The following is a 15,473-nucleotide window of genomic DNA, read 5'->3' on the forward strand; positions in this document are numbered from 1 at the left end:
AAACCCATCATAGGTTAGAAATACCCTAAGTCAAAAGTGCACTTAACACATCTAACCTGAGGAACATCATAGCTTAACCCAGCCCACCTTAACCATGCTCACAACACATCAGCCTACAGTTGGGACAAAATCATGTAACGCAAAGCTTATCTTAAAATAAAATGCTGACCAGTTCATGCAATTTACTGAATACTGTACTGGAAGCGCGTAACAGATTGGCTGTATGGGTACAGAAGGGTTTTGGGTGTATTGGTTGCGGACTTTCCTGATTGCATACTGACTGGGAGCTGTGGCTGCCACTGCCTGGCATCGCCAAAGGGGGCTGAATTCTGTATTGGTAATCCAGAAAAAGAACCTAATTCAAGTACAGTTTCTACTGAATATCATGTTTGCACCATGGGGAAGCCGAAAAATCTCACATCGACTCGCTGTAAGTCAGGGACTATCTATACATATAAAGGTACACACAATCACGGAGGCGGTGGGGGGGGCTGTCAACATCATTCCGAACCTCAAACCTCAAAGTTTAGGACCAGCCTGATGCTCTCCCCACACCTCTTCAAATATCACTCACTTGAAATAAATTAAAAACAAGAAATTCAGGAGGTGTGCCTAGAAAGTTGGATTTACAACGTGTCTTCCCTTTAATGTCAGCACCAAACAGTGACGGGATCGAAGACCTTGGGAAAAATCGGTGGACAGATCACCAAAGCGGGCACTAACGGCTGCCAAATGTCTGGCTGGCACCAGTGTACAGACTCAATTGGCCATAAAAACCTCACTGTAGCCCTTGCTCCTCTCAAAAGAAATCATTTCGCTATTCCCAATGAGGCTTACCCAGAGGCCAGTCTTAGGGGGAGGCCTTGAATTTTGAGCTTAACTCAATTGCATGGTTTAGGGCAAGAGTTTTCATGTTTCAGACGTGCAGTCAGGTAATCTGATCCCCTCAGAATTTTAATGGCTTCTAAAAAATCCAAAGTGTTAAATCCTTTTCCCAGCCTCCCCCAGAGCGGTCTGAGGGTGTTTCTCCCCCCAACCTCCATCCTCCTCCCCCCAGTCTCTTATTTTTCATACTCAAACAGTTACTAAGTCTAAGACACTAATTCAACACACATTTCTTAATCCTCGAGTCTGACTGTAATCTGTGTGCTAAAAGTGCGCACATATCTAATGTACTCCCTTAAAAAAGCACTGAGGGGACAAAAGGATCACGGGATAGGTAGAAAGGGTGCTCAGCACTATCATCCTGATTCCTTATAAGCCTGGAGAAAACATTCTCCAGTTCTGGGGAAACCAAAGGCACAGACCCTAGTATATTCCACAGCTCCAGTAAAGGCACACCTCGGAGTCACACTGTCTCAGGCAGCATGCCTGGCGTGGAGAGAACAGTCGATTAAGTCCGTGCCCCTGGCTATCATGAAGTTCACACAGACTCAGTCTCTCCAATCCAGTGTGGGAGTCCCCTGGGAGACAGCCCAGTCTTAGAAACTTTAAAAGCAGGAGGAAACAAAAACAAAAACTTCTCAACAAGAGTAAAACAGACACACCGCATTTAAGGGCATCAGCAAAAAGTTATGGCAATGATGGGCCACGTGCAACCGTGAAGACTCTGCAGCAACTCAAGGGTTAATGTTGGGGCTGAGGTCGCAATGAACAACATTATTGACAATAATAGCTACCACACATTGAGCTTTGAGAAGCTGTGCCAAGTGCTTTACTAAGCACCAAGCATCCTCTAATAGAAACTTCCCTGTAACCTAGTGAAGCATGTATTATGATGGTCCCTACAGTAAAGCTAAGGCATCAGTAATAGAGAATATACCGGAACACATGCAAGAGGCATGGGTGTAGTGACAGAAAAGCATATGGATATACTATTTGGGGGAGGGGTGGAGAGATTTTCAAGTGCCATATATAAATATAAATATATATATATATAAATATATGTATGCATGTATATGTGTGTATGTATGTACATGTGTGTGCATGCACGCATGTGTGTGTGTGTATATATATATAGGCATCTAGGCATGCCTATATATCTAGGCATATATATATATATCTAGGCATATTTATATATGCCTAGATTTCTGCAGGCAACAACCACTCTCCTCCCGAGTTCTCCCCTCCAAAATATATGCATTCATTCTTCCTGTCCCTCACGTTCTTCTGTTTACGGCTTTATTAAGATATTTATTAAGATATTAAGTCCAGCCGTGGCTCCTGCAGCCCGTGGCACAGCACCTCGCAAAACAGCACTGTTTGTTTATAAGGTGACACAACCTTCCCCGCAGAGTGTGGGGGCATGACTAAAATCCACTAATGGCCAGAAAGCTCATTTTAATTCTACACTTAACAAAATAAACACCTCATAAAGGCAGGTAAGCAGAAGCTACTTTTCACCCTGGACTGCTTTGTCTTAATAACCTTTGAAAGGAAGGAACGGACTGCAGGGAACAGGCTCTCACACATGCAGAACACAATTATGGCACAAAGAGAGCATGATAAAAGCAAAACCCCTTATGCAAAGTTAAATTATCTTTTTCCTTGAAAGGAAGGGGGGAGGAGTACCTCTCCCAAATACAAACCATTGCTAAATTGCAACGGTTCTTTCACTGCAAATTCTGGCTGCATTAGTGGGATCTACAAGTCTGTCTGAAAAACCAGGGCATTTGATTTCCCTGAAACCAATTCCCAAAAGGGCTGATTTTTCCCCCCTTTTGTCCACAGAAAATGAAGCTCCACTTACATGTTGGAGGAAATATCTCAAAACATTCCTTTTTTCCTCAAAGTGCAGAATTTATGGTAACAGATAATTAACAACAAATGACAAACAATCTGAGCAGTAAAGGTCCCAGTTTGGTTGCCAAGATGATGGTATCAAATTCCAAGATAAACACTGAAGCGTGCCGACTGCCATTAACGTCCAGGGGTTGAGATGGAGAGATGCAAAACAGACCAGGCATCTGCCATGGAGGGGCACAACATGGAGCAAACCACCCCTCACAGGGTTATTATTTCCCTTCTGAGTCCTCAAGAGTGTCAGTGGGGGTGGGGGTGGGACAGGGCTCACTCCACAGTACTAAACAGACACCCAAGCCTTTATACCCCACATAGGGAAAACATTAATCTCCTTTGAACTGCATTATGGAAGAATGAGGAATTGATATCCTTCAGGAGTTAACACCTCCTTCCTGGTTTTGTTCTTCCCAAAGATTTGGACTCCCCATCTTCTTTTCTCTGAGTTTGTGGAGTCAAAATAGATTTCAGTGCTACCAGTTGTGCCCAGACTGTGAGGGTTAAGAACAAAGTGAAAACAAGTTAACCTGTAAAAGTTGGAATTTGAGCACAACATATGGTAAGTCTCCCAGATACTACCAGATGGCCAACCTTGGGAAATCGCAATTCAGATATTCTTACATTTCTCAAAAGCCAGTTCACCGTTTGTTATTTGTCAAACGGATTTTTTTATTTTAATATTGAAATACAAACCTAAAGTTTAAGTTACCAAAAAGGGCCTAACAAAGTGTCCTTCTCAGAGACCAAAATAGGTCAATGTATCAAAAATTGCTATTCTGATCCTTTCAAGGGCTAGATTCATTGGTCTGTGTGGGTGGTATGTGTAAACCCAAAAAGTTAAGGTATCATTTGTCTTATCTCCTTGTAAAGTTCATCTTGACTGATGTTTAAGGATGCTGACACTCTCCTGGTATTACAGTCAAGCCCAAGGCCAGGAACATCATAATTGCAAGAAAGTGTTATAAGCTAATGTATTTACCTCCTAGTCTGTCTGTCTCTGTCTCTCTTCTTTCCTCCCTCCCTCTCTCTTTCTCCTTCATACATATTCCCATTTCTCCTCTTCATAAACCACACATCTCCTCATTATATTCCTTGCCCACCGAGACAAGACCAGTATGCAAAAGTTGGTAATATTTTTTAAAGTGGAATATGTTAAGGGCACCTGGGTGGCTCAGTGGGTTAAAGCCTCTGCCTTCGGCTCAGGTCGTGATCCCAGGGTCCTGGGATCAAGCCTCACATCGAGCTCTCTGCTCAGCGGGGAGCCTGCTTCCTCCTCTTCTCTCTCCCTCTCTCTGTCTGCCTCTCTGCCTACTTGTGATCTCTGTCTGTCAAATAAATAAATAAAATATTTTTTAAAAAATGGAATATGTTAAACAAAAGGTAAAACCAAGAGCGATGGGTAGGGTATTTGTGATTTTAAAAATTTTAAATAAAAAGTATCTAGTGCAGTCAGATAGGCTTCTGTAATTATCTTTGAAGTCTTAAGGCAAAGCAAAATAAAACAAAAAGAGAACTATTTTCCAAAACTCAGGTCTAAGAGCTAGTATGCTGTCTACGTCATAGCAAAAGGCTAAATCAGAAAATTAGGGAAACATATTTAAGTCGCTTAGCTGGTGGAAGACTTAATTTTTTTCTTGATTTCGGTTTTAAGTCCTTGTGCAAAACACATTTTAAACTAAGTGTGCAATATGTAAACAGTTTGAAACTTGGTCTGTGGCCCAAATACCTAAAACCAAATACCACAAGTAAGCCACTTTTCTTAGCCAATCAGTATAAATGCCAAAATAGCCCACCACAAGACGTGAACAGATATTTTTCCAATCCAAGAATTATCAAATCTTTGAGCTGGAAGGTTTCAGAAGCTTTCTGCACAAAGAAATAAATGGGCTTGAGTAGAGTCTGTGTTACGGCAATCTTCCAAGGAAGCCACTTACCAACAGAGGGGCTAAGAATGGTTTAATTCTCACTTGGCATTTTAAAGCTCAGTAATATCAAGTGCTGAACATTTACCTACTTGCTTTATTAATGGTACTAGTTTTTCTTTGTCTCTCCTTTTTTTTCAACTGGTATCAAGAGCTTTACTATTTAATATAAAACTGTGCAAAAAATTAAACCCACTAGAGGGGCTACAGTCTTGATTTGTGGTAAAAAGGAAAATATGGAAAGCTTACAAAAATGTATTTTCTTACATACATTTTGCCCTTCTACAGGGACAGAAACTGAAGAAAAAAAAATCTCCAAAACAAAACAGAATAAAAATATGCAGGCCCAAATACTGCAAGGGCCAATAAATCCAACAGAGTTTCCTCTTTGCAGAGTTCATGTTTCTACACAGACAAAGCCTCCAAGTGTACTTCCATTTAAAAAAAAAAAAAAAAAAGGGCCAGACTAACATGGTGGTCTGCAAAAGGGGGGAAATTTTGTTCCTACTGATACTGAAGTAATAGTTAAATCATGCCAGAATGGCTGCTGCAACGTTTAGTTTCCAGCATCCTGTAGAAATCTAAAAGGGGGGAAAAAACAGGGAACGACAGAGCTGAGGAAAAACCTGAAAAGGAAGAAAAACAAGCTGATGGACAGATCTTCTGAGACTCAGCGAACTTCTTTTCCTTTCTGGAAATAATTCAGAACTACCAACAGTTTGCTGTACAACACGTGGTAGATTCAGTGATTTGTGCTTTGTTTTGATATCTTAAAATCTACACCTTCACAAGCTCTAAAGTCTCAGAATTAAAATTTAAAATGTCTCAAATACAGACTCCCAACTGCATTACTTCCTAGTGAGCCATTTTGTGTGTTTTCTTCAAAACATCTCCATGAAGGAAGTTTAAAAAAAATAATAATAACAAAAACTGTACCGAGAGCAGGCGATAGATTCAGTCCATAAGAAGTGCTTTGACGGGTTCCCAGTTTCAGGATGTGTCTATCCATTGACTATGGCCACACTTTCTCTATGAATCTTTATCTCTATAAATGTAGGGAAGTATTTCAGAATTTAAAATCCAGGCATACCATAGTAGATTGACTTACTTTGTCAAAATTCTTTACCCTCCCTGAAAGTCAAATAACCAAAAAACAAACAAACAAAAGATTACTACACAGTTATGCAACATACAGCCAGGGTTCTAAGAACAAACCCCCATATGAACCAAAAAATTCTAATTTTAGGTTGCCTTTTTAATGCTCGAATGCAAACAAAGGAATCTACAGAATAAGAAAAAAGTCAGCTCTAAAATGAAGTCAAACTGTCACGGACCACAAGACCAGTACCCCCAGGGAGTGTATAGGAAAAAGAACTTAAAAAAAGAAATGAGAGAGGAAAAGAAAAATACTCTGTTTACATATGAGTGCAAACGAAAAGAGCCATTCAGCATCTCCACCATGAATTTCAGATTGAAAACATTAACAAAAATTATGTCCATGCTAATGTGCAGGCCAGTGATAAATTTGTAATGAGAATGAATGGCTTACCAAGAGAGAAAAAATGTTTAGAATGTTTTTTCAAACAGCTAATGCAGCCTTGGATCCAGAGCAAAGGATGAATTTCTACCTTGTCAGTAAAGTGCAACTTGACAGAGCCCCAAACATTCCCTCACTCGTTGATATCAGTCTTCTTCTGGGTGAGAGTTAGGGGTTCATTTCTCTTCTCCCCCTCCACCACATCCCCATGACGCCTCACCATTATACCCTCTTCCTACAGAATACCACTAATGATGAGGGATTTATATTCTTAATTTCAAACAGACCTGAAGATAAGATAAGCAGTAGGAGAAATCTGAAACTGCTGGAGTGGGAGGCAATGATGTTAAAAGGGCACTAGGTTCTTGGTGAGGAACATGAAATTCAGAGAAGCCCAATGTACTAATGACCATAGACCTACTTAGTGACCAGGACAGCACTAGAATCCAGATTCTCTGAAATACTATCAAGTAGTCCACAGCAACCTACTTATTTCCTGATACTGTTTATTCTCATGGCTTCCAAAAATGCATCTAAAAAGACTTCTTAACTAATTTCCTTTCAGGTATAGGACTAGAAAGGAGACAACGTGCCTCTATGGCATGCTCCCACCTTCCCATATGTGAGCAAGTGGAACTATACTGAACCAAAAAACAGCCTTTGGTCTATTCCTTGGTTATAATGTAAAAAAGAAGGAAGTGCCCCCCAAAGTAGGCAGGCCCAAAGAAAGAAGATTTGCATTTGTGGGAGCCTTCAGTGCAAGTCTTGCAGACAAGGCAGCAAGACACTTACAGACAAATTACATTATTATCATTCTTGAAAAAAAAGGTTTTTGTCATAAAAGTATTACATAGCTGTTATAGTAAGAATTCAAATTATGTAAAAAGGTATATAAAACAAAAAGTGAAAGGTGTCTATCCACCCCAACTCCCTCCCCCAAATTCATTCCCAAAATAATCACCAGTAATGTTGGTTATTTATTTTTCTACACACTTTTATATTTTTTTAACCAAAGGCACCATCCGATAACTCTCTTGTAACTCCATCCTTGTACCTAAGGATACAGACCTGATATAAACATTTACTTCCCAGCACGAGAAATGAAAATTCAGATCACACACACAAATGAAGTCCTATAAGAATGTGACATGGAATGATCACAAGCTACCCTAAAAGCTTCAGATCATTTTTGATTCAGAACATCCAAGCAAATACTGACCAGATACTTTATAATGCAATAAGGAGTAAGGAGAACACAAGCTGGGACTTGTCAGATCTCACACAATAAGAAATTCCGAAAGGAAGATGTTAACACTGATGTTACCAGCTGGACACAAGACCATGTGGAAAAGATCAAAAATATTATCACAGCATTTATTTATCAAGTGCTGTATCTTTCAGACACTCTATGTCATATGCTTTATCTCACTTAATACTCACAACTATCTTAAAGGATCATTCAACCCATTCTACAGATGAGAAGACTCAATAAGTTGTCCATCATTGCTCAGCCAAGCTAGTAACTGGCAGGATCAACACTTGTATAGAGATCTCTGATTCTAGACCACATGCTCAGCTATCATATGAATATTGTCCTCATTCCCTAGCCAAAGCTGTGGCCCTTTGCACTCAATTCTGGTTAATTATAGTTAATTCTTGATGCTTCTGTTTTAACCACTACCATAGGAGGAGAGCCCAAGACACTGATGAGGGTCTAAGACCCTGAGAATAGCCCACAAGGAATAACCAGGCGACACTCAGTTCACTGCATTCCTTCTCCCCAAGGGACTGTTACTCCCAAGGAGTAACTGAGCTAAGTGAGATAATCCCAGGCTGTTTATGACCTTGACAGGCACCAAGAAGTCAATACATCTGCCAACACTGATGGTCAAATATCCCACCCAGAAGAGTTTGCTGGGAATGGTTCCTTGAAGAAGACAGGACAAAACTTATCAGTGATTTTCTCATTCATTCATTTTTACTGCCCTGATTTTCAAAGTAAATTGAGACAGCTTAGAATAAAAAAATGCAGAATCAATAAAGCAATCATTAATAACAGCTAACATGTATTGAGTATAAGCTATGTACTGAGAACTCCTCTAAGAATTTTACAAGTAATACTGTTTTAACCTTCACAGCAACCTTTTGAGATAGGCCCTACTTTTATCGCCCACATTTTACAAATGGAAAAAGAAAACAGAGAACTTAATACATTTCTTCACGGTTGGTTACACAGCTAGTAAGTGGTGCAAACCAGGCTTTAAATCTAACAATCTTTTCCACTGGAGAGGTCAACCACTATGCTTCCTCCTAAAACAAGTCTAAAAGAGCAACAGCACAGTAATATTCCACAAGTGTTGACAACTGAAGACAAAGACAAAGAAAGGCACTAAAACCGAAAATAAAATTTGATATGCGCTTCCCAGCAACCAATTCTTAAAGAAGAAGGTGAGAAATTCACCTCAGTAGGGCGATCAACCATCCTGGTTAGCAGAGGACTATGGGACTCCCAGAACACAGGACTTTCAGGGCAAAAGCCAAGATGGCTTGGATGTCCTGCTAAAAAGGGTTTTATAATATTTTATTAGGCCTCACATAATTAAAAATACACAAAATCTTTACGGTGCTTTCAAATCCACATTGGCTCCTTCAGCAACTCCTCCCACCAACATTAAAAATAATAAACAATTTTCTCGGGGCGCCTGGGTGGCTCAGTGGGTTAAGCCGCTGCCTTCGGCTCAGGTCATGATCTCAGGGTCCTGGGATCGAGTCCCGCATCGGGCTCTCTGCTCAGCAGGGAGCCTGCTTCCTCCTCTCTCTCTCTGCCTGCCTCTCTGCCTACTTGTAATCTCTCTGTCAAATAAATAAATAAAAATCTTTAAAAAAAAATAAAAAAAAAAATAAAAAAAAAAAAAGCTTTAAAAAAAAAAAATAAAATAAAAAATAAAAAATAAAAAAAAAAACAATTTTCTCAACACTCTCCTTGGGAAAAAAGAAGGGATTGTATTAAAATGAAACACCGTTAATTGTTGGTTTTCAATCATCACATCTCTCACTATGTTCAAGAGTCTGGGTAAGAGGAACACACAAATTCTCGGCTAAATTCTGCCCTATGAACTCCAGCTGTGCTTTCCTTTTCTTTCCCAAGGTCATTTAAAGTTGCTTTCTTTAAAAAAAAAAAAAAAAAAAAAAAATCTTCCTTTAGACCTTGCCATTTGTGACAATATGGATGAACCTAGAGGGTATTATGCTAAGTGCAATAAATTAGACAGAAAAAGACAAATACCATACAATTTCACTTCTTTATATATACATGGAATCTAAAAAACAAAACAAACAAAACAAATGGATAAACAGACAAGAAAAGCAGAAACAGACCCACAAATACACAACATAAGGTATAGACTTGTCCAATCACTAGGTTGTACACCTGAAACTAAAGTAACATTGTGTGTCAACTATACTTCAATTAAAGAAAAAAATCTTCCCTATGTCACAGGCAGAGATGCAGGCCAGATGCAGGTTCTTAGAAAGCTTGGTGGCAGCCTTGTCAGAACTCATGGGAGACACCAAACCAACATCAAGCAGTAAATCTCCTAAAGTCACTTGAAACAAGAGTTCTGAACTGGATGAAGATGCGGGCCAAGTTTTATGTATCTGTATTCCCCCTATAGCAACCCCTTGCAAATAACTGTTGTCTTAATTGCAATCTTAATCCAGTATGTCAGAGCTAAAAAGATCCATAACTGTCATTTGGTGCAAATGTATACAAATGAGTAAACTAAGGAATGGAGAAGACAAGTAAATTGCCCAAGGTGGGTCACAAAATTGACATGAGACTAACTGAATTAAATGGCAAAGGAGCTATTCCTTAATTAAGGCAAGAAAACCGTATACTAGGTGTGTGAAAGAAAACAATGGATCACTTAAGGCACCAGGATTTTAATTTCAATTCAGGTGATCCATAATGGGTCTTCACAGACCTCAGTTGTAAGTGAAAAAGGAAAGGAAACATAGTCAGGATCCCATGTAAAATAATGAGCAACTATTCAATGAAAAAAGACAAAGTATTTTTAGGGAGAGGAACAAATCTCTGGCATGACACAAGAATTTCAGAATGACAGAGAAATTTTAGACTAAATATTTTATGGGTATTTTCCAGTCAATTTAAGTTTCTGTTTAGACTAGGCGCATTTTTTTTTTTAACTATAAAAGAAACATAACATGATCACATTTAACCAAGATACCTGAATGCCTAGTATGGGTCAGTCACTGTGCTAGGGCGGCAAGGAAAAGTGGAACCAAGGAAAGGTGAGCCAACTGTTCAACAAGACACACACATCTTCATACAAACACTCAGAATGTTGAGATAGAACAGAAAAATTCCATTGAAATTCTCCAAATCTCAATCACAATATCTTATCTCAGTGCACAGTCAAATCATTGGATGAATCCAACAGTCCATCGATCAGTATTTCTGAACACCTTTTACCTGCTCAATCACTGCTTTAAAGACATGAAGGACAGAGAGATAATACATCCAAGTGGTAGGGGCTGAAGTAAGGACTAGGGGTGTTGTGCTGGGGAGTGGGGCACAGCCAGTTTGGACAGGGAGAGAGAGAAGTTTTATGGGGTGGAAAGAGGCCTGAACTGACTTGAGGCATGTGGTGAGCATTCAATGAGCAGAGCATAAGTGTGCTTCTCACACCTCAGCACTAAAAGCAATGGCACAGGGACAGAGATGGCCAAGGTGTGCTCAGGAGATAGTGAGCCAACCTGCAAGCAGCCGGAGCAAAGGGTTCGAGAACAAGCCCTCCTTAGGTGATGAAGGTGAAAGGGCCAGCTGCACCCAGAAGCGGAGAGAGTGCTGACTCCAACCTGGGAAGTCTAGTGAGAGGCTATAGTACTGTCCAAGCTACCAATGCAAACCTCATTTTGCAAGACTTTTTTTTTTTTCCCTCCAAAAGGGTATGTAATTTGATCCTTAGATTTTTTTCATGGCTAGATGTAAGCAGATTAGTTCTAAGGTTGCATGATTTTTTAAATATCTGTTTGTTCCCAGTTCACCAACAGAATCCTAGGGCCATGAACAAGTGAAGACTTAAGGGGATATTCCCTATCAGTCATCCTCCATTCATCTCAGGAATCTGAGGCAAAACATACTCTTTTTTTGCCAGAAAGGAAAACAGAATTCACAAAGTTCTTTGTGATTCCTTAATACAAAACGTCACACAGGCAGAACAGAGCTAAAGGTATCCCAAGTACAGCTTACACAAATTCTATAACGTATTTGAAGGAAAAGAGATCATTACAGGCAGAAGAATAAAAGGAAAATTTGAAATGAACACAGACTTATTGTTCAGAAAAGCCATTTTAACAAAGGAAAATCGTATTCACCTTAAAAACTTTCCCTTAAAATCATGTAAACAATCCTCCATAATCATGAATAAACTGATTTAAGGAAAGTATAAAATTGTTCAAAATAGTTTAGCACTAACCATTCACAAAGATTTCTTTCCCATTTTCTTCTCTTTTTTTCCCAGAAATCCCATCATTGGTAATTCAGTGACTATAGAATATACTTGCAAACTAATACCTAGGCAGTCAAGAGAGATCTTTTTGTTTCATTAGTGTTTCCAAATTTGGGTGGGGTGGGGTTGGGGGGTTTGTATGTGTATGGGGGAGAGGGGTCCTACTATTTTTTAAATGCTCAAATAAAACAAATACCAGAAAAGAACTTGTGACTTAGACATCCCCTGAGTTCAGTTTTGCCAGGAAAATGGAAAAAACAGTCAACAGAGCCCTAACCTCCTTTCTCTCTTGACTATACAATGGTGTTCAAAGAGGTTTAGTCCTACTATGAAAGACTCATGTTAGACATTGGAAGGGTCTAATAGAGAATGAGCACCAGGCATTGAATCAACTAGGGAGATGGTGACCTTTTGCCCCTTCTGCTGAAAGCCCAGCACATCCTGTAGCAGAGGAACAGAAAGACGCTGGTGTGCAGGCAGGTGCTGCAAAATCCTGGCCTCTGGATTTCTCCCACACTCTGTTCCTTAAACAGTTTAAAACTGAAACATGACTTCAATAGTATTAGGGAGTGAGAGAAAAGTACAATTCCTGGAACCAACTGTTCCACTGTCCCTTAATCCTTTGTTCCCCATATTGTTTGAGTCCTGTAGCATGCAGCACACGTTCCACGAGCAACAGGCAAGACAATGGATTTTAGCAGTGGCTGGACAATTCGTCCCAATTAGGCCTATTTCCCAGCTGAATGTAAAGGGGTAGTGGGGTGAGGTGTGTGTGTGTGGGGGGGGAAACTGCAGAAATTTTAAAGAAATATTTCCTCAGGGAGGCAAACAATACAGGTAAAGCAAACTGAACCAGGGGTCAGGAGACTCTGCCAAAGTCACTGTGTGACACCGGGCAAATACCTTAACCTCTCTGTTGTTATCCACAAAGTGCGGGCAACAGACCACCACTCCCTAGATCTGGTGATCTAATGTCAAACTGTGGTTGAAAATACGCTGAAAAATCTGAAAAAGTTACACAGATGTAGGGTATTCCTCTGAGCTGTATTTGGAAGCACAGATACCCATCTGTTTTACCAATCATATACCTTTTTATTCTCCCCTGGCGGAAGTCATTAGAGACTTTCTTATTTTACTTCTATTTTCTTGACGGCTAATTTCTTTTAAGTTCATGAGTGATACTTACATATGTACATGTGGCGGCTGGAATCTGCTCTGGTTGATGTTGTAGTGCGTGAAAGCCTGGGTGGGGTTTGAGCTGTACTCATCCACCGTTATGGTAACTTTGCCTTGAGAAGGAATCCCATGAGCCATCCTTCCTCCCTATAGGCATGAGCAATTCACAACTTTCCGGAGCAAAGGATGGAAGCAGGCATGGTGTGTTTCAGCCAACCTCTGAACCCAAGGATCTACTCATCAATACCACTGTGAGTTTCTGGAAAAAAAAAAAAAAATTACAAAATGAGAACAAAGAAAAAGAAGGTGCTCTAAAAAATGTCAAATACAACACCTAGACATGAAATGGGCGCAGGAAAAATCTTAACACGTGTCGTTGCCTCATGAACACAACCTTTCGCAACACTCTACCCTGCATGCACCGTGGAACGGACCCTGCACTCCATAACACATTGCTGGCTGCTAGCAAATCACTTCCATGGCATTCCAACTAAGATTTCCTCTTTAATTATAATTACGGCACTTAACATGAATTACGGAAGGGGCATATCCACAGTTGCCATGGTGTCTAACTATAAATGGTTTGTGCTTGAAGTGGAGAATCTTCCAAACTTGCCCTGCTAATTGGAATGTTTGGTCTGTACAAAGTTGATGTCCTAGAATAACGTGGAATCTCAATGCTTAACACAGCCATAGAACACGATGACAAATTAAAGTTTAAAATGCTACACTTACAACAGATACCTGTGTATAACTATAACACATACGTAATATATGCACATGTTACACACAATTTTTTCTTTCACAAGCAGTTCCCCAAATACATAGGTACTCAGCGCCTGGTCTACATATGTATGCCACTCTAGCCAAGAATCTTATGGTAAGGCAAATCCTTCTTGCTTAATGTAATTATGATTTCTTCAAACACTCCAGTCACGCAGAAGAAAGTCAAACACATCCAGGCTTGGACCACTACTTGGATGCATTCATTACGCCTCGCTTAGAGCCCAAAGAGAGCCCCGAAAGGTGGCGGCCATTATGTCGACCACCTCATTCTTGCTTGGTGCTGTATAATTCTCAGTAGCTGGTTTCATTCTTTCAAAATTTCCGTTAGTTTTGATTATTCTGATAAATGTCAATATATTATTTGCTGTACTGGGTTGAGAAATGAGGATGTTTATTTTTATGGTAGGTATGCAAAGAGAGCAAATCCCTGCACTGAGAGCTGTTGGAACTCCTTGGTGCAACAGAGACGAAACGGGTAGCACCCTCCTGGAGTAACCCTTGGGCAACCCACGCTCTTTACTTGAAGTGCTCTGCATCAGAATATGTTTACCATGTGCACCATTAAGCTCCAGGAATCTTAGCTGTTATCTCAAATAAAAATATTTAGAATAATAAGATTAGCTTTAGATTTGGCATGAAACACCTTAGATATCAGGCAAAAGGCAGATGGCCTGCCATAGGCCATTTATTTTATTATTTTACAACCCGGGGGGGTTGTGTAGTCCTCCATATGCTAGCTGGGCTAAGAAATTCCACAGCGTTCTACGCAAATCATTGCCTTCTTTCTATTAGCAAAGCAAGCTAAATGACACCCACCTTGTCTTCCTTCCTAATGCACAGCGCCACTGCCAAGAGATGAATCCCTGGTGTTCTGGCATTTTAAACAAAGTGTCACTTTGGGTTCTCTTTCTTCTTCCTGACTTCATGGGAGGTAGGAGTCCTTTAAGCACTAGTTGATAGACAACCAGGCCAGTAGGATTAACTAAATTAAAATCTCTCCCTGCTCCTTTGATGCAAGATATCTATAAGAACTGCTTACAAATCATAATGTAGCAGTTTTCATACCAAGTTTGCAGCTGTTTCCTTAATTTCCCCCACAATTATATTTTACTGTTATTTTGCATAACAGTAAAACACAACACCTGCTTCAAATTGCAGTCCTGTTCTAAGTACTGTAATTCTCTTTTGAGACACAAAGTACCGAGACACTACTGAAGCGCAAAACTGCATAATTGCGCCACGCTGAAAAGTAAATACAAATGAAAACATCTTCCTGTTATAGAAATGGCTGTCATTAAAAAGAATGTTAGCCATCAAAGCACAGAGAGAAAAAAAATACACATTTTCAGACCGCAAGAACTTAGTGTTTGCATAAATTAAAGAGTGGTGTAAATTACATGGCAATTCTTGTGTTCCTGCCATCAATGTCTATTGTGTGAGATACACAGCATTAAGAAGCAGAGGAGACAAAATTCATGTCTACACTACAGTGACCTCTCTGTAACGATCTCTGCACTCTGCGCCAGAAAAAGGTTTAAATGTTTCTGGAGTAAACTCACCAATTAAACTAAGCGAAAGAGCCTAGAAATAAAATTTCCACACCTACTATGTAAATATCTATGCAGTGACTTAGAGTACTTATTAGATCCTCCCATTTGAAGCAGAAAAGAGAACGTAGAAGGTGATCAATTCACACTCCTCAATGGTCCGGTCTATCCTGAA

At 39.9% G+C, this 15,473-nt stretch overlaps 1 protein-coding gene across 5 annotated transcripts in view; it reads right to left on the reverse strand.

Annotated features, from left to right (window-relative positions):
• The window catches only part of MPPED2 (metallophosphoesterase domain containing 2), a 183,548-nt gene that overhangs the window by 163,961 nt on the left and 4,114 nt on the right, over positions 1–15,473 (reverse strand). For all 5 annotated transcript variants that reach the window (XR_009345738.1, XM_059138680.1, XM_059138707.1 and 2 more), the window contains exon 2: positions 12,976–13,224. Coding sequence is in view for 4 of the 5 variants with exons in the window: in XM_059138680.1 (XP_058994663.1) it covers positions 12,976–13,103 (128 nt within the window). In the remaining variant the exon portion in view is untranslated. The remainder of the gene's footprint in view (positions 1–12,975; positions 13,225–15,473) is intronic.

Source organism: Mustela lutreola, chromosome 1 (assembly GCF_030435805.1).
Source record: "Mustela lutreola isolate mMusLut2 chromosome 1, mMusLut2.pri, whole genome shotgun sequence".
Taxonomy (NCBI): Eukaryota; Metazoa; Chordata; class Mammalia; order Carnivora; family Mustelidae; genus Mustela; species Mustela lutreola.